This window comes from Struthio camelus, chromosome 13 (assembly GCF_040807025.1).
Source record: "Struthio camelus isolate bStrCam1 chromosome 13, bStrCam1.hap1, whole genome shotgun sequence".
Taxonomy (NCBI): Eukaryota; Metazoa; Chordata; class Aves; order Struthioniformes; family Struthionidae; genus Struthio; species Struthio camelus.
The window spans coordinates 18,897,622-18,920,734 of record NC_090954.1 but is presented as its reverse complement, the minus strand read 5'-3'; the positions used below and the strand labels follow the sequence as shown (position 1 = coordinate 18,920,734).

The 23,113-nt window shown below is 36.6% G+C and overlaps 1 protein-coding gene across 2 annotated transcripts in view; it reads right to left on the bottom strand.

Annotated features, from left to right (window-relative positions):
• DOCK2 (dedicator of cytokinesis 2) overlaps positions 1-18,132 on the bottom strand; it is a 224,275-nt gene extending 206,143 nt beyond the window's left edge. Inside the window, exons 1-6 of one of the 2 annotated variants that reach the window (XM_068959212.1) lie at positions 17,881-18,132; positions 8,575-8,658; positions 5,947-5,987; positions 3,043-3,098; positions 2,799-2,895; positions 705-853 (exon numbers count right to left, since the gene is read on the bottom strand). In XM_068959212.1, coding sequence (XP_068815313.1) covers positions 705-853; positions 2,799-2,895; positions 3,043-3,098; positions 5,947-5,987; positions 8,575-8,658; positions 17,881-17,923 — 470 coding nt within the window. In that variant the 5' untranslated portion in view covers positions 17,924-18,132. Of the gene's footprint in view, positions 1-704; positions 854-2,798; positions 2,896-3,042; positions 3,099-5,657; positions 5,865-5,946; positions 5,988-8,574; positions 8,659-17,880 lie in introns of those variants that run through there. The other variant, XM_068959214.1, reaches the window with a different exon arrangement.
• Positions 18,133-23,113: the final 4,981 nt, after the last annotated feature.

Below are 23,113 nucleotides of genomic sequence, written 5' to 3'. Positions count from 1 at the left end.
TGCCTTCTAAAACCAGTATCACGAAAACTGGTTTACCAAGCACGCACATGCTCTCTCCCCTCTACCGGATGGTGGAGCACCATTCATAATCCCACACAACCCCATTTTTGCTAAAAAATGCCTTGTGCTGCAATGACATTTCATCAGCAAAAGACAGACAAGGCATTTGTCCATCTACTATCCTATCTACAGTAGTTTCACTTCCATTACCAGAACCAGAGTTCTGCCTGGAAATTCCCTAGCAGATTTGGGGATTTTGCTGTCAAGATAAGCTTGGTACACTTCAGAATTCTGCTATTCATCCACCACTTAGGTCTCTCAACACCACTGTTCCTGTGGTAATACGATACTACTTGGAGGTAGGCACTGTTTGAGAAGGACGGGTGAAAGGCACCGGCGCTAAGTACATTGACTTTATATAAAGGACAGTCACCTGACCTAGAATACTTGACAAATTTATATTTCTGTAATTAAATTTCTGTAAGTAAAATAGTTCGAAAAAGTTGTTGGGGATAAGAAATCTCAACATGGAAACTTTTGCTACCACAGGAATAACAGGGAGAATTTTGAAAAGAACAGTTTAATACATCTACATCCCACATCCATGGGCTACAAAACTGCAAGCAGGAAAGATTTATCATCTCTGTTCTCGCTGGATGCTTTAAAATAAATCATGTTTTCCAGAAGCAATGTAGCCCACTTACTTGTTACCATAGTCAATTTTGGAAGTGACTTTCTGTTTCAGTTCTTTGAGCTCATCTTTTGGCAGAGTCCCAGATAGGAGTTGTGACCTCCATTCCATTAAGTCATACATCATAGACTGTACCTGCTGGAACCGCTCTTTCTTATTTGCCTAAGATAAATAATAGGTTCAAGATAAAATAGGTTTCAAGCTTTGTAGAAATTTGAAGTGAAACACTGGCCTTGACAATTAAAGGATATGCCATATTTACCGCTAAACGTTCAGCTCCCAGGGTCAAGAATTAAGCAGAGTTCCTCACCAATTCAAGTCCTGTTTTGTGCCTTTACTTCTGTCCATTCCTCCAAGAATCCTCCCATGCAATTTAAGATTACTGAGCCTAGCTCCCTTTCTCCTCTCATTATGCAAAGTTTAAGGACAAAACCCCCCACATTACAGGAAAGAAATTACATAAAATGCAATCAATCCATGGGTACGTAGGGAATGACATTAATTTTTTGTGTATTTAATTGTGCTTTTTTTGTGGACTAAAATTCATTAACTGAAGCCTCATCAGAAGGAACTATTATGGAAGCAATTTACTTCTGCATAAAGTACTGATGAGAGCATGCTGGAAATAAGAACATTCCACTGCAGCGCATTAATACATTTAAGAGGCAATTGGGAAGGAATGCATAGAAATCACTAGAGCAATTCCAGAGTCATCCACTGAAATATAAAATGTTTTATTTGTTGACTGTAACAAGAGGAAGACTGAGAAGTGACCAGTTTCAGAATATAAATACATCAATGAGGAAAACTACACAGTATTCAAGGCCTCTTTGCCCCAAAAGAGAAAAAGTAAAATCCAATATCTGCAGCAAGATACACAGTCAAATCACAGTGCAATTTGTTGCAACAGGTTATCTACTAGAATAGACTACTAAGGGTACCGGAGAATTCAGCATCTCCTTGTTTTCCAATCAATACGTGATGAATTTCTGGTGGTTAGGCTCAAGTTAAACAAGTCACTAGAATCAATAGAGATTAATATAGGTTATAACTTGAAAAAAAACTTTATGATATGGAGACACACAGATTAGCCTTCTTTCCTTAAAATTTGAGTTATATGTCTGCGAGTGTCTTCTACCTTGCCTTTTTCCCCATAACACTTGCTGACAATATTCTAGGTCCTGCTGGCCACCCAGGTCCATCTATACTTATGGGGACTACAGAGAACTCAAAATCCACTGGTAGCGTAGGCAGAATATTTTAAGAAAGGTTTTGTCTCTGTATAAAGTATAGCTGAGGCCTGCAGAAGTATTTTGTATCCCTATTCAAAAAAAAAAAAAAAAAAAAAGGAGGGTCATTTTAAATATTCATGAATCACTTCCCACAGTTCTATTTTTGTTTTTTTCCTCCTAGACAATACAATACCTTTTTGTGATAGAAACACTACTAAGGGACCATTGCAATCACATGGAAAAAAGTACCATCATTACATATAACTTATTTACTGGGAAGGCAGATGCTCAGCAGGGAGGCCATTTTGACTAATTCCTCTGCATTCAGTGCACATTTTACATATTGGTTTTGCATAACAAAGAGCTGGTGGGGAAAAAAAGGATTTCTCTCAGATGGAAAAACAGATTTTTTGTTTTTTTTAAGGAATATCAAATTAAGCTATTGCAAGTGAAAAGAGACTGACTTCTGAAAATGGTCAATGGTCACTAAGACCTATATACTACCAGTAATCCTTGAACAACTTTTGTTCTAGCATCCAAACGTACATTGAATCTTAGTCAAACGTCTTATGTTTATATTTCCATCTTGAAAATTACCAACTCTACAGAGAACTATGAAAAATTTATCAGGCACAGGATACTAAACATTGAATCTAAAGGCATGAAGTTACACTGCTTCTCAATAATAAGTGAAATCCTTTAAATTAAAAGTCACTAAAGAAAATTGCATTGATCTAAGTGGTGATGTAGAAATAATTTCTTAAATTCTGTCAAATCCGGCCTTGCATCTAGGAAAAAATGCTAATTTGAACAAGGTCTCAAAATACATAAATGGCACTAACGAACAGGCCACACGGTGTACAAAAGCTTCATACCACATAGAGCTGTTTCCAGATGCTGCCCCATTCCCAGAGTGTAGTGGTAACTTCTTGTACTAAAGGAATTTCAGCAGGTATTATGTTTTCTGTATGTCTAAGAAAGAAGAAAATTTAATACTGTATAAAAGAATATTTCCATTTCATGGTTTTATATTGTAGTTACTGTGTTTAAGGCATATAAATGCCTTAAAATTCATTCTTTAGCAGACAAGATCCTTATTAAAACAGTTAAATTCAATACCTTTTATTTTCAACAGTAACTTCCTTGACGTGGATAAAAGATTTAGGAAATATTCCCTGTTGGGGAAGGAAAAAAAAAGAAACAAAAGAGAATCCACTCACTTATAAATCTCTAAGAACAGTTAGGTTAAATAAATGAAAGCTTTCCAAAATCTACTTTTAATCAGTTATTTTTCCTAAAACTATTACCATGAACATAACCTCCAATCTTCACATTAACCACTCCAAGTATAGTTTTCTAGCGGTGTTCTAGCCAGATAGATGTATTTCTGTTTGACAGAAGAATATTAGCAACTGTATAACTTCTTCTGGAAGCACAGAACGCACTGCATTGTATTTCCTTCTAAAGGACCCTCTCCCCCCCCCCCCCCCCCCCAAAAGTACTCTCCCCTGAAAAACAGTACAAAGAACATAAATACAGTAAAGGAACATTTTCTCTGTGCATCGGCTTCTCTTTCTCCTACAGGAAGACCCAGATACTGGGTACTATATCCCATAAATTTCTCATTCTAGGAAAAAAAATGCAACCTAATTTAAAAATTAAATTGATTATCAAGCCAAAGGAGAGAAACTAATGTAGGATAAGCTTGACTAATGAAAGAAATATTGATAGATGGAGGAAATGAGTCAGGAATAGTGGCACAGCATAGATTAGCATTCCCACTGACATATAGGATGACACACACATCAGACCTACTCATTCAGACTTGAAGCATATAGGTCAAGAACGCTGTGCATAAGACTCAAGATTGCTTTAAGGAGAGAAGAAAACCCTTTCATTTGCAAAGCGCAAAGAAAGGAGAGACTTAGTATAACCACAAACTCTTCAGCACCCTTAGGCAGGTGTGGCACCACTACAGTTGAAAGCATGAGCTCGTTTTGTGCTACTCTAGACTGTGCAGTAAGATGCCCAGCAAGATGTAAAAAGGAGGCATCAGATTTCATCCCATTTTCAGAATTTATTTACAACTGACCTGTGTAGAAAAAAGGTGACCAGACAAAATTATCTGATGTGGGGGGCTCTAGCACTACAACAATTGAAGCATTTTAATTTATTCTAAAGGATTGTTTGACTGTCAATCCATCCATGACAACTCATGTTAGCTAGGAAAGCTAGGCTTGGTAATGGAGCTAGGACTTGCTTTGATTCATCTCTGTTAAGCAACTGACATTCATATGTGGAACTTTATGCCTTTTTCTTAGTTAGATTACAAGTTATAGCCCTTTTCTTTTAAACACCCTTTCGTCTAGGGCTGTGCCTTTGAGGAAACGCGGTCATATCATTTCCACAGTTTTTCATTAAAATGTAAATTCAAGAGAGTCCACGAGGAGGCAAAATAAAAGACAACACTGTTGACAGTAGGTCAGTAAAATTTCACTATATCAAATCAATAAAATAGTTCTTAAGGGAAGTTGTTCATGTTGATCTTGAGGAAGCCTTTTAGCAATCTTAAAATAAAGTTAAAAGAAAGTGGTTAGTTCTGGTTTATTTACAGGGTTTCACTTTTTCATTTTAGACTAAGTTTTAATCAGGGCTAAAAAAACAGCAATAGCAGCTTGAGCCAAAAGAAATGTCAAAGGCAGCATTTAACACACAGTTGTATTTATGGAAATGATAAGAGAATGGTTAGCAATTCTTTTCTCACATTCATACCCAATTACTGCAGATCAACAAGCTCATAGTAACCACTTTGCATATCTTCCTCTGAAATGCTATACTACATCAAGAAGCCATGGTAAACTACTTTATCACTAGACAGGCCTCCACCTCATCTGTGACAATCTAGAAGTGGAAGCAAGAAATAAGGAGCTATACAGTATTATTAAAGCTCATAAAACAATACAATAGATAGAAATCTGGATAAAAAGATTATGCATAGTTATCACCATAAACAATTACTCATCTCTTCTTTTAGGATATGCTATCATAGAGCAGTTAAGCAAAATAACAACTCAATTACTTAATACTTCAATAAAGGAAGCTAAAATATTTTGCTGTCATCTACAGTCACATAATACAAATTGGCTGCTCTAAGTTCATGGAGGTTATTGCTAATACCTACAAGCTGTTGAACACAAAATACGAAAAAAGGGAGAATAGATGGCTTAACATTGTTCTGATTTTTTCTGATGATATATTTTGTGCAAAGAACTGTCCTTCTGCTCCCCAGATACTCCTTTTTAAGTAGCTGTGAAGGTTTTACATGCTTTTACCATGGTTTAAGAGAAGCAACTTCCTCCAAATGTTTTCACTGTAATATAGCCATGAGGCTCTAGCTTCAGATGCCCTTGGCATTGCTGCTTCAAACAAGTCTGATACTAATAACAAGTTCCAAAAAGTTTTTCTTTCCAGAAAGGTACATAGAAAACTATTAAGAAATTCTTTCATTACCTAATTCTGGGGTCATCCCACCCAGGTTAAAAACTATTCGCTTGTGGTTTTCCATCTTTTAGTGTAAGAATATTGACTTTTTTGATTACTCTGATGTTTGTAGCTTAAAGATGTATTTACAGGATTGAGCCTCATGGGAGATGTTTATATGGAATGTAGTCCTAGGAACACTTAGGGAAAAAAAAAAAAAATGCAGAAGCATACACATTTTGCATTAAATTTACCTCAGGAAGTTACTTCAGGTGCCATCTTCATTAGCCTGCTAGCTGGAAGGCACAGTAATTATTATTTTATTTAATTTGCTTCTCCCAATCCTGACTTCTAATATTAACCGACCTTGTTCAGAACAAATGCTGATCATTCTATTTATCTTGAAAGGAAAGGGGATGGAGTTGGCTGACTCTAGTGATCTGTACAGGACCATCTGATAAGACGTACTGGAAAAAAAAAGCCTCACTTCCATGTTGATTCCTTAAACACAGAGTCTCATAGGAATGAATACCATCATCTTACCTCTGATCCTTTATGTCTTACTAGATAACCCTTGTACCAACCTAAAAGTAGGGAAGAAAGAGCACACTCAGAATAACAGAACACATACATAAACCAGCACATAATAAAGTCATGTTTCGTGTTTTATATAAGAACATCTGTCATAGGATGTTTAAAAATTCAGTAGTTACTTGAAAAATACACAAGTGAAAGCAAAGTGAGTGGCAGGAAACATACTTAGCATGGCTTATACATTGACAAGGATGATTGTATGATCTGCTTTCAAGTGTAAGAACAGATAATATGATTTTTATATATATATACACACACACACTTTTTATATATATATAAATATATAAATATTATATATATTATATATATATATATATATATATGATCACTCATGGTACTGGAAAGCCCATGAAGCTCTTCTGATTGCACCTGCAGAGCAGCAGTATTCACCTCTGTATCAAGTTCCATTTCAGCCTCAAAGAAGGGGTTTTATGACTAAAAGCTTACACTTTCCGACTATATTTTCCTGAACAGATATTACTTCTTCCCTACCATTTTTTTTCCTCTCTCACATCTCTAACGCAAAGGTATTTCAGTGAGGCAACCAAAGCACTGAAATCAAGTAATGCTACAGGAAAGGCGTTATTTAAAATCTCAGGGATATCACTGATCTTAAGGAAAGTCTCAGGAAAGATTTTGTCAATTTTTTCAGCACTAGCAATTTTTGTCAGTATCTTCTCAACAAGTAAAGTTCCAACTAATTTCTAAAATTGAATTATTTGCATGTAATCTCCAATTTACAAACTGGAAAATCTGTTCTATTTCATCCCATTTGCTGTGACTATACACATGTTCTATGTGCACATTTTGTACGTGCATAATGAGCATAATTGGCCTATAAAATGTGCACACAAAGTAATTGTTAGTCTTGTTTACTCATCAGCTGCAACTGGCAACATATTTCTTTTTAGATACTGATACAAGAGGAACTTTGTCATTTGTATAACATGAAAGATTCCACTTCTTCACTGACAAATACGTTTCATAAAGCAAGCTGTGACATAGCATGTTAAGGGCAGAGGATTTAGAACAAATTTCTAGAATTAAAAAAAAAAAAAAAACGATAATATTACCACTCGACTTGTCCGCCTGGGCTGACAACTTGAGTACAAACACAGGACATGAGTCAGAAACCCGAAACTAAGATAATATAGGTATAAAAGGAGCTTTCTATTTTGCCAGTGTATTTTTCCCTTAACTAAATGTTTAGAAATGGAGGCTTAAAGAATTATCTAAACCTCTCATATTTTAGGAGGGAACACATTTCTTCACTTATGGCTTTGAGAGATGCATCTGTTCACTAGGAGTCTAGTGACTGGCACCCATTTGACAATTATGTTTAAAGCTGCTGGATTTCCTTTACAAATAGAAAAAAATTGTTTCTGTGCTCCAAAACGTGGGGGATACTGTTTCTCAGATGTTCTTTTCTTAAAAATCCAGGTTCTCATTGCTTCTGACCAGAACAACCTACAGCTCTACACGCTGAAATGTGTTGGGTTCAGGCAGCTTCCCAGATTCTTTGCAACTTTATGACTACAACATATTAAGGGTGTCTTGCAACACTGAACTGTCTCTACAACTGCAGAAAGCAGCAGCAGCACTTTTTCTTTAACATATGTGTAGTTACTAAGATACGCCTGACAGAGATTAGGAGTAGGATGAAGGAGAAGATACTTTCTAAATCATTTTGCAAAGCTTGATACGTTTCTTTTTGGATAAGAGATTAAAAAAATTTCTAAGCATCACTAAAAGGTTGTAAAAAAATTACTATTACAATGACTTTTGAAAAGACACTCAACTATTGAGTTAGTGTTAATAATTGCACTCTCATTGCTTTATACAAATAAAAATTTTCAGTAGCTCTGGATAGCTTGGAGAGAATTCAATAAGATTGCACAGCTACAGATCAAAACAGTAATGAGGACTACACTACCACTATAACATAGACAATGATTTCAGCTTCACAAAATCTACTAAGTTTTCTTTTTATATTCTCTTTTCCCCTTTTCTGCTTGTATTTATTTTATAGTCCTGCCAACTGGTCAGCTATCTCCATGTAGCTACTCCATATGTGTGGATCAGCCTACCGAGTATTAGTCATGCCTAACTTAACTAGGACTACCGCTGTTTAGCATGTCCACTAAGTTAGATGGTTTTCAGAAATACTTCTATCATGCTGATTTACAGACTCCTTTAAAAATACTGGGTTTCCATATTGTGCTGTTAGATGATTAGGGTACTGAATATTTCCTGTCAACAAATATTTGATTTAGAGACACATGTATATTCCATTAGATCTTCCATCAGGCATAATATAAACTGGTATGAGCTTAAACTCTTCATTCACCTTGATGACTTCCTCATTTAATAATTGTTTCCCAAGGAAACCACATGTACTTGAACACTTCTGATTTTTGCTTTCCAAAAATGAGTACGTTCTTCCTCAAAATAGAACACCACCACCAATACGAATAACACCATCAGACAACTATTTACGTGAACTGGGCAACTACTATGAAGCAACAGGATTAAATTATGTAACCAGAGAAATCTATAGCCTGAAGGCAACTGACTTACCTTCACAGGACTCCAAGATATGTACCACATCACCAATCTGGAGAGGTAGCTGTGGTACTCCTGCACTTTTGAAATTGTATATAGCTGAAAAATTAAAGGACAAAAAAAAATCGGTTTTCAATAACTGTCATACACTACAATTTTATTGAAAAAACACATATGCTTAAGACTCTGGTACTAGTATAAATAGTCTAGAACGAATAAGCAAATGGAATCATAATTCTATCAACAAGCTTCTTCAGATATAATTACCTAATCTCTTTCCTTGTGCAAATGCGAAAGCGTCAAAAAACAGCCAGCACTGGGGGGAAAAAATGGCATATGCTGGAGAACAAAAGATTTATAGCAACTGTTTTGCACAGGTTTCAGAGCACCTATTTAGGTGTAGGTCTTCAATACACACTCGTGCGTTGTACTGGAGACTTATTAGTCTACTGGTCTAAGACTTAAAGTGCACAGTTTACATAAATTTATGTCAAGACACTGGGGAGAAGGGGCACAGAAACACATGAAAACTGAATTTACTGAATTCTTTCCTGTGTTAGGATGTTTCATCTTAACATGAAATCATGTTTCATATAGGAACAGTAAAAGTTTCTTCATTTTGTGTATTTAACCACTGTGAAAAGGACCCCAAAGCAGCAGATTTTAAAACTCTAAGCAGGAGCTTATCCGTAAAACCGATGCCCCGCCCCCCCCCCCCCCCCAAAAAAAACCCCACACACAACACACCCAACCCCCACAGAGCTAAGTTTCAGAGAGAATTCAAAAAAAAAAAAAACTTTTTTATTAGTTTTTACATTCTAGGGCTCCAGGATGTGGGCTGCTAAGGCAAGCATTTGTTTGTGTGTTCTTTTTTTTTAAATGGCTTTCGCTATAGACTTTTACAATATTGCAGAATAGAAGTGGTTATTGAAGCATCACCAAAGGAAATGAATCAAAACATGCAAGCCCAATACCAACGTTAAACTGCACAAAGAGGAAGCATACCCTAACTAACTACCAGGACCTCTACTGGGCAGTAGAGAGATTAGTTGGCAGGGTTGTCTTTCTTTTCTCACTACCATCTTCCTGTCCATCCACACGCATATATACATACAGAGCACTCAAACTTCCAATATTTTGAAGTAAGGAAGACTGATCTAGAAAGCTGATCTAGAAAACATATTTCTGCATTTCTTGCATTTTGCTCCCCCCCTCCAGGCTTCTGAGGCAAGATTTTGATTTCTACTGTGTCAGAAGATATACTAATGACACATTTTACTTAAATTTGGTTTAAAATCAAGTGAAAATGCCCTTCAAGAAACAGCCTAAGGTAGGAGTATACATAAATCAGTTCATCCTCTTCACTTCCTTAAATGTTTCATAAGCGGTTTTACTTATTTCTTTTGCCATGATTTCATTACATTTCTGGAACAGAAATTAGAAGGAATTTCTGTTATTTCTGTTATTATTTCTGTTTATTTAATAAAAAGTCTTATGTGACCAAAAATGTTATTTTGCTTCACAAGAAGATGCCTTTCCCCTACTCCTTCCTCCTTCTTGGGTAGAACAGGGCTTGAATCTCCAGATATTAAGAAGAACAACCTTGAAGTGATGCTTTGCTTTCCAGATTAAGACATTTATTCAAGAGAATATTGAAGACACTTTCTGAATGATCCTCAGAGAATTGACTTGGCTCAATAAGAAACCGAATTTCAGTAGTAGATATGTAATCGTGCTCTGACTGAGTTCATTTCATTAAGTCTTGAAACTGATTTTTAAATGAAGATGACAAACAATCGTCACAATTAAGATAACAAAACATTTACAGCAATTTGCCACTTGAAACCATCAGTCGGAGAGTGGAGATGGGCTGTTATTATTTTCCTAAAATATCTGCAGAAGTTAAGAGTAGTGTTGACTGGCATATACTTTGTCTACTTACTGTTGCATTTATGTCAAAACACAGATGCAAACTACCGAGTCATATATTCACACTGCATAATGGTTTTTGCCTTCGGGCAATAACTTCTTCACACTAATTGTTATATTGAAAAGCTCACTAACTGTCAAAGGAAGTGGCTTTATCAACTAAAACTTTTCTAAATGAGTAAGTGGAAACTTTCTGATGAAACAGATTTCATTGTAGAATTTGGATCATTTGGTAGGATGAGTTTAACAAAATCCTTTATAAAATTTTAAACAATAGACATATCCAGACATTTTACGTTAAGAAATTATCTCCTATATATAGTTGCAAAAAAACCTCTATAAACAACTCAGCAACCTAATACGATCAGCTACCTCCAGATGCATTGCCTACAGTACCATACAGCTTAACTACCGTATCAGTTAATTTTTGAACTATTAACTGTGAATGAAAATTTGACTATAGTATCTTTTATCAGCTCCAACCGATACCACTTCCCTCACAAACTGTGACCCTCTTCCATTGTGAGGATCACATCAGACTTCATCAGCCACAATGGGGGTGCCATACCTCTCCCCTCCTTAGAGATTTTGGGGGGGAGGGGGGCATCTATATGCATGTGCACACACACTTGCATGTTTTATTTTGCTATTCAAAAATAGTATGTGAAAAACCTGTATGAACGTAAAGGTTATTTGGTACGATAATGACAACAAGGCTTTTTAAAAATAAGCTCTCCCGTCAGTAGAAAGGCTCCTTCAAATTTATATACTCCTAAGTCCCTCTTCACAGTCCACTCCTTGTCCTCTATCACAGCTGTAAATACAAAAGGAGATTTTATCCTCAAGAAGCAGAAGGTAGGCTGCTTAAGACCCCACCCTCTTTCTACATCCCAACAGCAATTACTGATCTCAGGAGCCACTGATACAATGGCAATAAGATTAACAGGAGAGATTTGGACAGCATATCCCGTCCCCAGCAGCCAGCATGCATTTTACCCATAATATGCTGAGGTTTCTATATCATGAACATGTCTGTATACAGATGCTGTAGAATTAACTGCATGTGCTCATAAAGGCGCAAAGAATGCCCAGGACCTCATGCCCTTAAAACACTGTCCCAAAATATGGATGATAAAGTTCGTTAATTAAGAAATACACTTGCCAAATATTCCCCCACCTCAGTAAAACAGGGATTAAAAAAAAAAAGCCAGCTTTCTAGAGTCCTCCAAAACCAGTCTTAAATTTTATAGCGGGGGGGCAGGGGAAAGAAGGGGGCAAGGAGAGAAAGAAAAACAACGCATATGCCAATGCAATACCAGAAAACCCTTAAAATCCAGGTGTTTGTTTTATCTGCTTCAGGAGATCAACAACTGAAAGCCAACACAACCACAATATTGCTTCACAAAGCAAACTTAAAAAATACTAGGTCAAACAGGTCCTAGACTAACTGCAGATTAAGACAGGAAAGCATTTAGCATTCTATTTAATTTAGATTACATGTCCTCAGTGTGGAAGAGAACAAATCAGAAATCTTAATTTGTGCCTCACTGGAGAAGGTCACACACAAAACCCTGTGGGAACCCCACAGGAATCTTAGGCAACAGAATCCCGTCCTTCAAAAGCTAAGTTTCCTCAGTGATCACTTATTTTAACAAAAGCCCTAGCTTCTTGGTATTAGCATGATCAGACTGTAAGCTCATGCAAGATGGGAATGACGAGCAAGGAAAATCTCACAGACCTCTAATACAGAAGCCATTTATTGCCCTAATCTCCCTACCTATCTTTCCCGCCTATTTGTCTTCTTGTCAAGTCATTTATCTGACTGTTCACAGCAAATGCAGTCACCAAATTGTTTTAGTTTTGAGACACATCTTTTACCAACAGCCTTCTTTCCTGTTGGTCTCCCTGGCTACTTGCCACCCTTCCTTCCACTTAAACAGAATTTTCAAGTTTTTCTTCTGAGGGACAGCTTTGCTGAACCAGCTCTTAATCTCATTTTACCACAACAAGAGAATTATCTGGAATGATTCCTGTATAATACCTCATTGAGTGTGCAAACAACTTCTAATGAATAACCTCAGCAAGCACCTTGCTCGTTTTGGGTTTTAAAGCAAGCTTTTCATTGCAATTCTGCTTTTTGAATAATAACAGTAGTACCTTCTCTCCTGACCGATCAAGTCCTTGTATCCATCTACCATTTCCTTTTCACGAGAACCAGTGCAAGGCTGCCCAACACACACTGGCAACCTTGTGTGAAAATACTGTGCAGCCCTAATGGGATTTCTTGACTTCTGGGGGTGGGGAGAAGCCACAAAATCTGTGTTCCACTATTCTGCGTTAACCATGTCCTTTTAACAGGGCAAATCTGCTATAATGAACATGCCATAAATTGAGCTCTTACTAGGATTTCACAGACCCCGTCCATGTGCAAGGCTCAAGGTAGGTTAGAGGCTAATTTGACTTATGAACTATTGCAAATCAGGCTCAGCAAAGAGTAACTTTTTGGTTTTCAGATACCAAGCTGAGCTGAATACAGATTTCTTCCTATGCTTAACCTTGCAGCCAAATGAAGGTTTAGCTGACAGGCTACTTATTTTTCTTCTTAAATGTTACAAAACCAGCATGAAATATAAGAAACTGTAATTTCCAGTATGCCAGATTACAGAAAGATATAGTTTCCGACTCTTTACCTTTACATAGAAAATAGTAGCGTGGTCATTTTCAGTAGCGGTCTCTTTCTCAAGAACAGAATTTCTGTTTTATTCCAAAAGATCATGGATAAAGGAACTCCCTTCCTAGATTTGTCTTCCATCTTGCTTCATTTTCCCATTGTGCCATGAACTATATTTCACTTGACTGCTGTTGTTTCTCAAACACTGAAAGAGGGCGGTATGGTTCAGGGGTCACATTTAAGGGAATAGGTAACCTACTCTGACTAACATATGCCTCCTTTAAATTTCAATCTATTCAAGTTTTATACAAATGTAAAATAATTTTCAAGGGTGGTCAACGGATGAAAGCAGACAAGCTAGTCACGACCCTCTGAGTTCACACTGAGCGTAATGCTTTCCTACAGTTTTAAAAGTCAGCCCATCCTCCTCTGCCCCGGACTGATGCTTCAAACCCAGAACAAGACATTTTCCAATTCAGCAGCATAGGAATAAAACTGACACTTGAGTTTAGTGTGCCGACATGATATTTTTCCAACTCGTAACTTTTTCACAAATGCAACACAAAACACTTAATTTGTGACTGTAGTTATCATTACCTCGTATTCTATTTATGAGTTCGCTATAGGGAAAGTTAAAGAAATTATACCATTGTTCCTCCAAATTCTAAAAGCATAAGCTTATTTCATTTCTAGGAATCACTCTGAACACTTTCCCAAAAAAACCTGTAACTAAAACCTCAGTGCAACTCCCCACTAACTACTTCTTTTATCTATTCTGGGTGAAAGATTCTTCAACTATTCTTACCAAATTATGTAATGAAAGAGCAAATACACTTAGCTCCAAAGATAAATAATGGAAAATGAAACAGACTGTGAGCCGATAGTTAGCTTGGCAAAGAAAGAATTCCTGTATACAAGGTGCAACTTCTCTTTCAGCTTGCTGACCTTTCCTGGACTTGCAGTTGTATATGAACTTAAAACTGTACAACAGCAGAAAGAGCTCTCAACTGAAAAAAAGACCTACAAAAAAAGATTACACGCATGAGTAGTCACGTAACTTGTATTTTATTATTATTGGAAAGTCCATTTGACTACTCTTCTTCTTTTCTGTATTCTACTTTGTAACAGAACAATCTTCAGACATTGATATGATTATAGATTTTGACATACAAGTACAAAAAAATCTCTTAATACAACATTTACCTGAAAGAACTTTTATAACCCAGGAAATGAATTTACATGGGGTGAGCAGAGAAACACAAAGAAGATCACACAGCTTGCATAGTTTCTCTTTTATATCAAGATTACATATGTGCTTGTACCCTATAACAGTATGGCAGCAAGCACAGGATAAATGAGATTCCACTGGGTGTGCAGTCACACTTCTTCCCAATAACCTACTCTAGAACTTAAAAATCATATGATTTGCTTTTGGACTCCTTATTGGAAAGCACAATCATGCCCACCCTTCTTCAAAGGGCAGTTAAATCTGAAACAATTAGTAGAGTAGCGCAATGATCATTTACGGCTAAGGTAACTGCAGCAGAGAGTGCGGTATATTAAAGGTGAACATGTGACTTCAATCTTGAACAGCTACTGTTATTTTCCTGTTTTGAAATGCACTGTCATGGGCTCTTTGAGATCTAATATCTCCCAGCTACAAATGATAACTTAGGAAATAAATTAGGGCCATAAAGCTTGATGAAATATTCCTAGAACCAGTAAGTCAAATCTCACTTCATCTATTGTATGTCCTGCACATCAAGGCTGTATATTCTCCGTTCTTGAGCAAATTCCTTTCTGCCTAACCAGGTTTACTTTTTTATGCACAAAGATACACAAAAAGGTACAGTCTTTGATAATGATCATAGCGTAAAACAGAAGTCCATCCACTGCTTCACAAACTGGATATATCACTTCCTTTCCTTATTTAAAGGAAATTCATCAAACTGACAAATCTGTTATCTGCTTTTCAACACTAGCAGAGTTCCTTAAAGATACAGATAATCAATTGCACCATTTCCTAGTTTGTGCATTTAATTTTCATTATCCATACACACTGCTGATTTCTCACAGTCAAACTGCAACCGTTTGCTTCTTCAAACTAATCTCAACAGTAATTCAAATGCTAACCAACTTTGTTCTTAACTTGCAGCAGGAAGTGAATTTGAGGTAACTTGTAAATATAAAAAAAGAACCTTACAAAGTTTTACTTTACCATCATCTTTGCTGTTCGTTAGACAACCGTCATTAATGTCCTAAATGCTTATAGGACAGTAAATTACTCTTTCACCAGTTCTGACCCCTACTCCACAAGCTGCATTTCCCTATATCGGCACCTACAAATTTCCTGAGTCCTAAGACTCCTCATCCACATCACGTAACAGATTCCAGAGTGAGGGGTCTAACGCAAGTAACACAAATATGTCTTTAGCATATGAGCAGTTGCAAGAATCACTGACTTCTTATGCTAACAGAACATTTAAGTGTTCCAGGTTCTGTCGTTAAACCCAAATAAGCATATTTGAGGAAACAGTCTTACCAGGCAGATGGGTAGCAGAGGGAGAAAGAGAAGGAATATTCTGGGCAGACCACATTTCAGAAAATGATACCTATACATAGTGATCGTACATCTATCATCACCCTGTGAGGTACACACAGTACATATCCACTCTAAAATGAGAGCGCCATAGTTGTTAGGGCTGACCACATCAGATGGAGAAAGCAAGTTCACGGTTCCCCTGCCACATAAAATAAAAATCTACTCTTTTTGAGCTTTTAAAAATTCCCGAGTTTGTACTATCTCTGTGGCAGGTTAAACTTAAAATGTTCCTTTGAATACTACCATTTAATGTTATTTTCTATAATTTGATTCCCTTTTATACATTAAAATAAAAAGGATATGCAATTGTAGTTAAAGGCTTACCATTTTAATTTTTATATATACACTTAGATCAGAGGTAGACAAGTTCTGAAAAGCCACTCTATTGCTATGTGAAAAAATACATACCCCAAATAGCACATTTTGAGTAAAATAGCAGACTGAATTGTTCAGTCAAGATGCATCTTTGCTAATCTTCATGAAAACAAAACTTCACTGGACTCAATTATCATTAGTTTATAAAGTACTGTATTTCACAAGATTGTTTTTCCTATGTGTTGGTTGCTGCAGCTTTCAAAAATATAAATACTCCCAGATCTTACTAGCTTTTTTAAGTACTTGGTGATTATATTGACTATAAGTTAAAAATTGTCAAAACTTCACTGTGAACAAAGCACAGCAGCCTGGCTGTTGAGCAAATGGTTGGAGACTGATCAAAACTGGGTGCCTTTTCAGAGATTCATTACAACCAGTAGATCCACCGCAGGGACAGGTGCAAAATTTGCTAGCTTATATCACTCTTAACATTAAGTTAGATTATATAAAGGTCCCCCATAATGTTAAAAAGTACAGTGCAAGAACAGAAGAACTTCTTTGTAGTTAAATAAAATACACCCTGACCCACAATGTTCCCTATAAAAAAAGTCTGCAAAGGTGAAGCTTGTTTCATATTAGTAACTGTAACTGACTAGTAATTTCACCTGCATGTGAGCTAGCATCGATAACTGCCATATGGATGCAGAGACAGCATCCAACGCAAATCCTGTTATATTCTCCAAATCAATAGCTTTCAGGAAAACAAGTGCAAAATTAAATAAAGTAATTTGTTTCTGCTTTCTATTTGTAAAACTGAAACAAAAAACATCTTTAGATCCTTCATTTTGTAATATAAACTGCCACCAGAACAGGATACTTCCATTTCACAATTCTACCACTTCTGCACATGGAAGGTGAAACAGGAAGACATTCTTTTCCTTTTATTAATTCCCTAATGATTCTTTTTACTTCATGAAACCAGGTGAGGGGAAGCTGTTGCTGTTTTTAATAATTATCACAAAATATTATGACCACTTTTTAAAATAAAAAGTGTCTTTTAGAAGAATTTGGGAATCTCCAATTAATAACTATGTACAAGTAAAAAGCAAATGAACAAAACAGAAAACCTGCCCAACAAAATGAACAAAACAGAAAACCTGCCCAACATCTACCACTGTCCTGACAAACTGCAGCTAACTGCAGCAGGACATTTTTCAAGCATTTCAGCTCCAACTCCTAATTTGCTCAAAGGCTGTCCCCCCCACTTCTTTTTTAAAGCTACAATTCAGTCTATTATGCAAATTAACATTTATTTTACAAAAAGCGCTGGAAGATATTCCTTCCATAAAGTACAAGGATCTTAATTTAACTCATATACAGTTTTGCTGTAATGCCAGCTCAAGTGACAGTACTCATCATCTCTCAGAAGCAATGTAGGATTCCCCTGCAACACTTGTTCACTATAATTTCTAGCTGCTACTCATCATACGATATGCTACTTTGAATATTCAATCTGTTGCTGAAATAGTATGAGAAAAGAAATGTAATATTCCATAAAAATTTCAAGATTTAGGAGGTATGCATGGGGAAGGAGGCTTAACATCTGACCAAGCTGACACTTATTAGTTCCTTATAATTTTCTTTGAAAGATTAGAGCTTTACATGAAATCATTCATTTCAATTAAGCCTCATATGGTAAACTGGAGGGTGTTAACTCATGACACTAGAGAAAAAACCTGCCCACATCCTGTAACTTCTAAGTTACAAGGACAAAACTCAAATGGCAGTTTACAAAGTTACATACCCACGCCGCTCTTCTTGTCTGTCTTGTGCCATCTCGCCATCATACGTGAGTTCGTGAGGCTCCAAAGGATGCCCACCACCAAGAAACCAAGATTTATAGGGCACAGACTTCAAGATGGGCAGCAAACAAAGGAGCTGGAAGCAAGATCTGTTTCCCAGCTACTGCCAGTGATGACTAGGAGGAGACTGAGATGGCCGAGGCAGCTGCTAAGGCTCTGTGAGATTTGCTGCCGAGAACACTGAGCTTCCTTCCTCTTTTCTCAAGATACTTGTACCAAGTATCATGCCTTCTGTGGGGGAGGGGAAACCCAGACTGGGTGTTTCGGTTACATGATACAGGCAGTAACATATGAACAGGCAAAAGGGAGCCAACACCTACCCCCCCCCCCCCGCCATTGCACCACCCCTAACTGTGATCTAAGTTGGAAGGCTACTGTGTGCAAAGCCCAGCTCCAGTTACTGAAGTTCAACATGGAATGGTTACTTCAGTTTCAAAACGTAGAAGGGGTCTTCATTTCTTGAACTACATAAAAAACAGATTTTAACGATCTGACTCTACAAGACACTACCATCTGAAGCACTGCTTTATTTTAACCTGTCCTGCAATGGAGATTTGTTTTTCATAACATACTTCCCCTTGTATGACAAATGAAATGAAGACAGAGCCACAAAAAGGAATGGGTGTGGTTTGAAATGCTACTCTCTCATTTTAAATTAGGAGGATTAATTAGGGGATTTTCCCCTTATTTTCTAAACAAAACAGCACTTTTAAAAGAACCATTGTCAAGACAAAACTTCAAAACCTGATTCATTACACATTTACAGCCTTCACTTTCACACAGGTTACTGTGTGAAAGTATGCACTGAAATTTTCGGTGTGCAAAGATCTAGCCAAGGCATTCCTAGTTTGGATTAAGGGCAGCATACTAAATCGAAGACAAATGAAGTCACCTTCACTCATGTCTGTATGTCTAGTTTGGAAATAAAAAGCAGAAAACGCTTGACAAGAGTTACTGTTGCTTTGTTTCATCCCCCTCTTCCCCATAACAAATTCGTACAACAATCCTGTCCTCTGGGTATTACATTGCAAACTAACAATCATTGTTTATCAAAACTGTCTAACAGAGTCCTTTGCTATATCAGTCAGGATATTCGTTGGTAACACGTGACATGTCACTTTGTGGTTTTATCCTACAGTCGTGAGAAGCACAGACTGTCTTAACTTTACCTTGTTGTAAATCTAACACTTATTTCTCGAAGAAACAAAGTGCCACACTCTCAAGCACACAGAGATATTTAGGAAAAGGATTTAGCTAGTGCTTCCCTGGGTTATTTTTCCCTCATAAAATAGCATTTAAATAAGGAAAAAATACAAATCTTAAGTGTGCTAGATTCTGAGCAACTCAGATTATCTCCATCAACAATCAGCTTCATCTATGGAGTCCTAAATCCTTCTTTTCCACTGAATATCTAATTTACACTATTTATCTCCCAAATATGGATTTGGGGACCGAATCAATTTATGTTTTCGTTTACCATGCATTTTGATGGACAACTTCCTAATCAGTGATGACTTTTTCATACTCCTCTGAATCCCTGCTGCAGCAATTCACCCCTTCCCACACACCCTGTTTGGCCTGAAGACCAAGACTTGCATTTAATTTCTTCTGCACTGCTCTTCCTTGGTATGCTCCCCTATAATACAAAGGCCTTGACAAAAATTGTTCCTTTCACTTTAAAGCAAGGCTGATCAAGTAGGTCTAATAATTTTTTTTTTAAGTAACCATCATTTACAGACCAGGCAGCTTCCTGTTAGCAAAGTGAGACTCATTGAAACTAGTAAAATTGATTAAAAGATTACTATATTTTGAAAAGAAGTGATAAAAAAGTGTCACCTCCAAACTAGGATCCAATTAAAAGTACTCTTGTGATCTGCTGAGTCTCTTCTGTCTTAGAGATCTGATCCTGCAAGACTACAAGGCATCCAAATATCACTGCACAGCTTGCAGTTCTGCCCTCAGCTGATCAGAGCTCTTGTCCACTCTTACCATCCCAACTGACCAAAAACGCCCTGATCCTGAGCCCTCTGACTCAAGCCTCTTAAGTCCTTGCTGCTTCCCATCTGGATCCCTTCCCCCCACACCCAATTCTCATCCTTACATGCATCTGCTCTGCTTCCTTCTCCCATGTTTTCACAATAAAGCTTTCTCACATCTCATCATCTACTGGCACCTACTGCCATTTTTCCATTAGGAATGGAAGTTGACTAAGACACTCTCCTCATCTGACCTTCTCTGAAAGAGTCCTAGCTAGAATTTTTAACAAACAGATTGAGCAACAGAAACAAGATTAAAACCCTGCTTCATCAGGGATTTGAGAAAAACATCCAAATCCCTCCAAAGAATTAAGCAGGCAAGGTAGCCCTAAAATCCTGTGTTACTACAGCTGAGGACATACCCCAACAACGGTCTAGAGAATTAAAGCAGAAGATAAGTAAGCCCTTTGTCAGGGAAGACTTTTGTTCTAAATATTTGCCTTCTTTTGTGTAATTACTATGTCATATTTCATCACTAATAAAGAAACTAGTGGCCAGATAAATCATTCTTTGCCCTCATGTACCTCATGTGTTGTCTTCTCCTTAAGTCTTCTTTTTCCAGGCAGAAGAGTGTCTTCCACAGGCAAGTAGAAAATTTCTTACTTCCCCAAAAGATAAAAATCCTTCTACCTAGGGAACACACAGGTAGAGCTTACTTGGGGGATAGCTGGGACCCAGATAGAGGAAGGAAGGGAGAGAATTCTTACTTCCTTTAATACTGCTATCAATTCTAGAAAACAAGATCTTGCAAAATGCTGATTCCGTACTACTTCGGTATTTTTTGCTATGCTTCTTTCTGTTATATAGAAAAAAATTAAACAGAAATAAGTAGCAGTTGCATTTGACTTCCTGTAAAGTCTTCTATATTCCAAGATCTGAGCATAGTTGCAGTAAAGCAACTGATGTGACAACGCACAAGTAAAAAAGAAAATGGAAAAGCGTTTCCATACATTTTATAAAGGACAATACCTTAAAAACGTCACAGCAACAAAAGCTTCAACTCCAGACACCTTCCCCCACTTGCTAGCTGTAACTCTGCAAAAGATGTGTAAGCATGCATATATTATCTATGATGACAAACTGCATGCTCAAAAAACCCCAAAACATTACAGGTCAAAAAGTGTTAGTTTTGTGGGGTTAACTAGATAACCTTAAGCAGTTTTATTAATTTGTTGAAATGATGCAGTTATTTTATCTGTAGCATTAACTAAGGCTATCATCGTTATTTCAGTTTAAAAACTCATTTAGAAATTTCACATGCAAAACAGCTCAACATACAGTTAACTGTCTTAGTTGACAATCTACATAACAGTTCATTATGTCTGTTTAAAGGCATGTGCATTCAGTATCAACTAAGTTATCCCAATTAAAAGTTATGTAGTTATTATTCCATGCTATGTGCGTTTCAGTGTACAGTGACAGTAAATGAAATCTTTTTTGCCAGTTGCAGAACCAAGAGTTTTGCTAACATTTTGTTCCATGAAAAGTATGATTTCTTCAATGCAGGACACACGAGGCGAATGTCATGTAGAAGAAGTGTTTTAGAGCTATATGTTAACTTCCTATAATAGCATGGAATATATGAACAAAAACTTAACAAGAATTAAGTTTATTTAGACTTAGCTAATAAGAGACTGAAGGATTTGGATAAATATTACATCTCTTAAGTTGTCAAAGTCTACTTCCGAGCATAGACTCTAATTGTATGATACACTGATTGTATGATTATTTTGTTCAACAGTAACAGCCACTAGGGCGGTGCATAAATTTAACCATGGAGAAATGCACTGATCATATCAGGTTAACTCTGTATTGGAAAATGACAAGCCAGATCTCCTCATTAAGTTTATTTTACCACATCTGCAGTCATTTCTGTTTGTACTAAGACTATCATAGCTAATTATTTGTTGTGGAGAGGAATATAATCTTCATGTCCAAAACAACTTGCGACTGATGTGACCGAAAGCTACCAACTTGCAGAGTCATAGTTAACAAAAATTAGGCATCAACTCTGCTCAAGAACCGCGTCAAATTCAAATAAATATTTCCAAGTCTATCCATACCTGCAGTTGTCTTTAGACAAGTCCATTCAACAAAACCCATAAAGGCACTTTCATTTAGCAGTTTGTCCAAAAGTTACCTACAAAATTTACAGGTACCTATAAAGCAAGAGATCATCATGCTTAAAAAAAACTGTAAATAAATAAATCGATCATATTTTGACCAAAGATGGTCTAACCCAAGACATTATACAAGATACATTTTCACATAGTCTAGAAGAGTTCTTATTAAAAGGGAGGAAATTTCAGTCAGCATCACTGCCATAGCAGAAACTACCAAATGAAACAATGATTTGACCAAAGCTTGAATATAGTAAGAACTTCCTTATATAGCATGTTTACTTTTATTATTCCCCACTATGTCCTGGTCCTAACTAGCCGCTTCTAGAATAAGCTTGAAGTTGCATCTGTTTAGGTACAGAAAGCAGATTACGAGTCTCAGGTTCAGAATTACAGATGGTAGTTAACGTACAGCGGGGCAAGTCATTAAATCTAAAATATCTGGGTCAGGAATAAGATTTTTCTCGAGAGATCTTTTTCATAATGAATTTAAAAGGAAAAATCCTGAAGAATTTCTGTCACCTTGACTGCTGTATTTTTTGTTTGGAAAATGGCTAAGCCATTCACTAGAGGGTGCTAAACTAAATACAGTATAAATAAACTGTAACTGTATTTAGTATAAACTAAATACAGTATAAAAACAAACAAAACAAACGAAAAAACCTTGAGTTCACACAGAAACACTGAAAGTCAGTAGAACTAGCTTGAATACTCTTCAGAATTATTCTAAGTAAATATTATCAGAAAATTACAGAAAGCTCCCAAGAATAAGACACACATGTGCATTACAAACAATTTAGCTTTTATTGAGCAGTACTTACACAAAATCCTTTCCATAAAACACCTGTCACTCAAAAAAATTGACACCTTTAGAAAAATGATGCTTTGTATCAAATGCAATATTGACTGTCATTTTAGAAAGAAATAAAAAGAAAGCTTTATTTTAATTACTAGGATAAATACAAGGACTTAGAGTTTCAAAAAAAAGTACTATCCCACAAAATGCACTTAAAAATTCA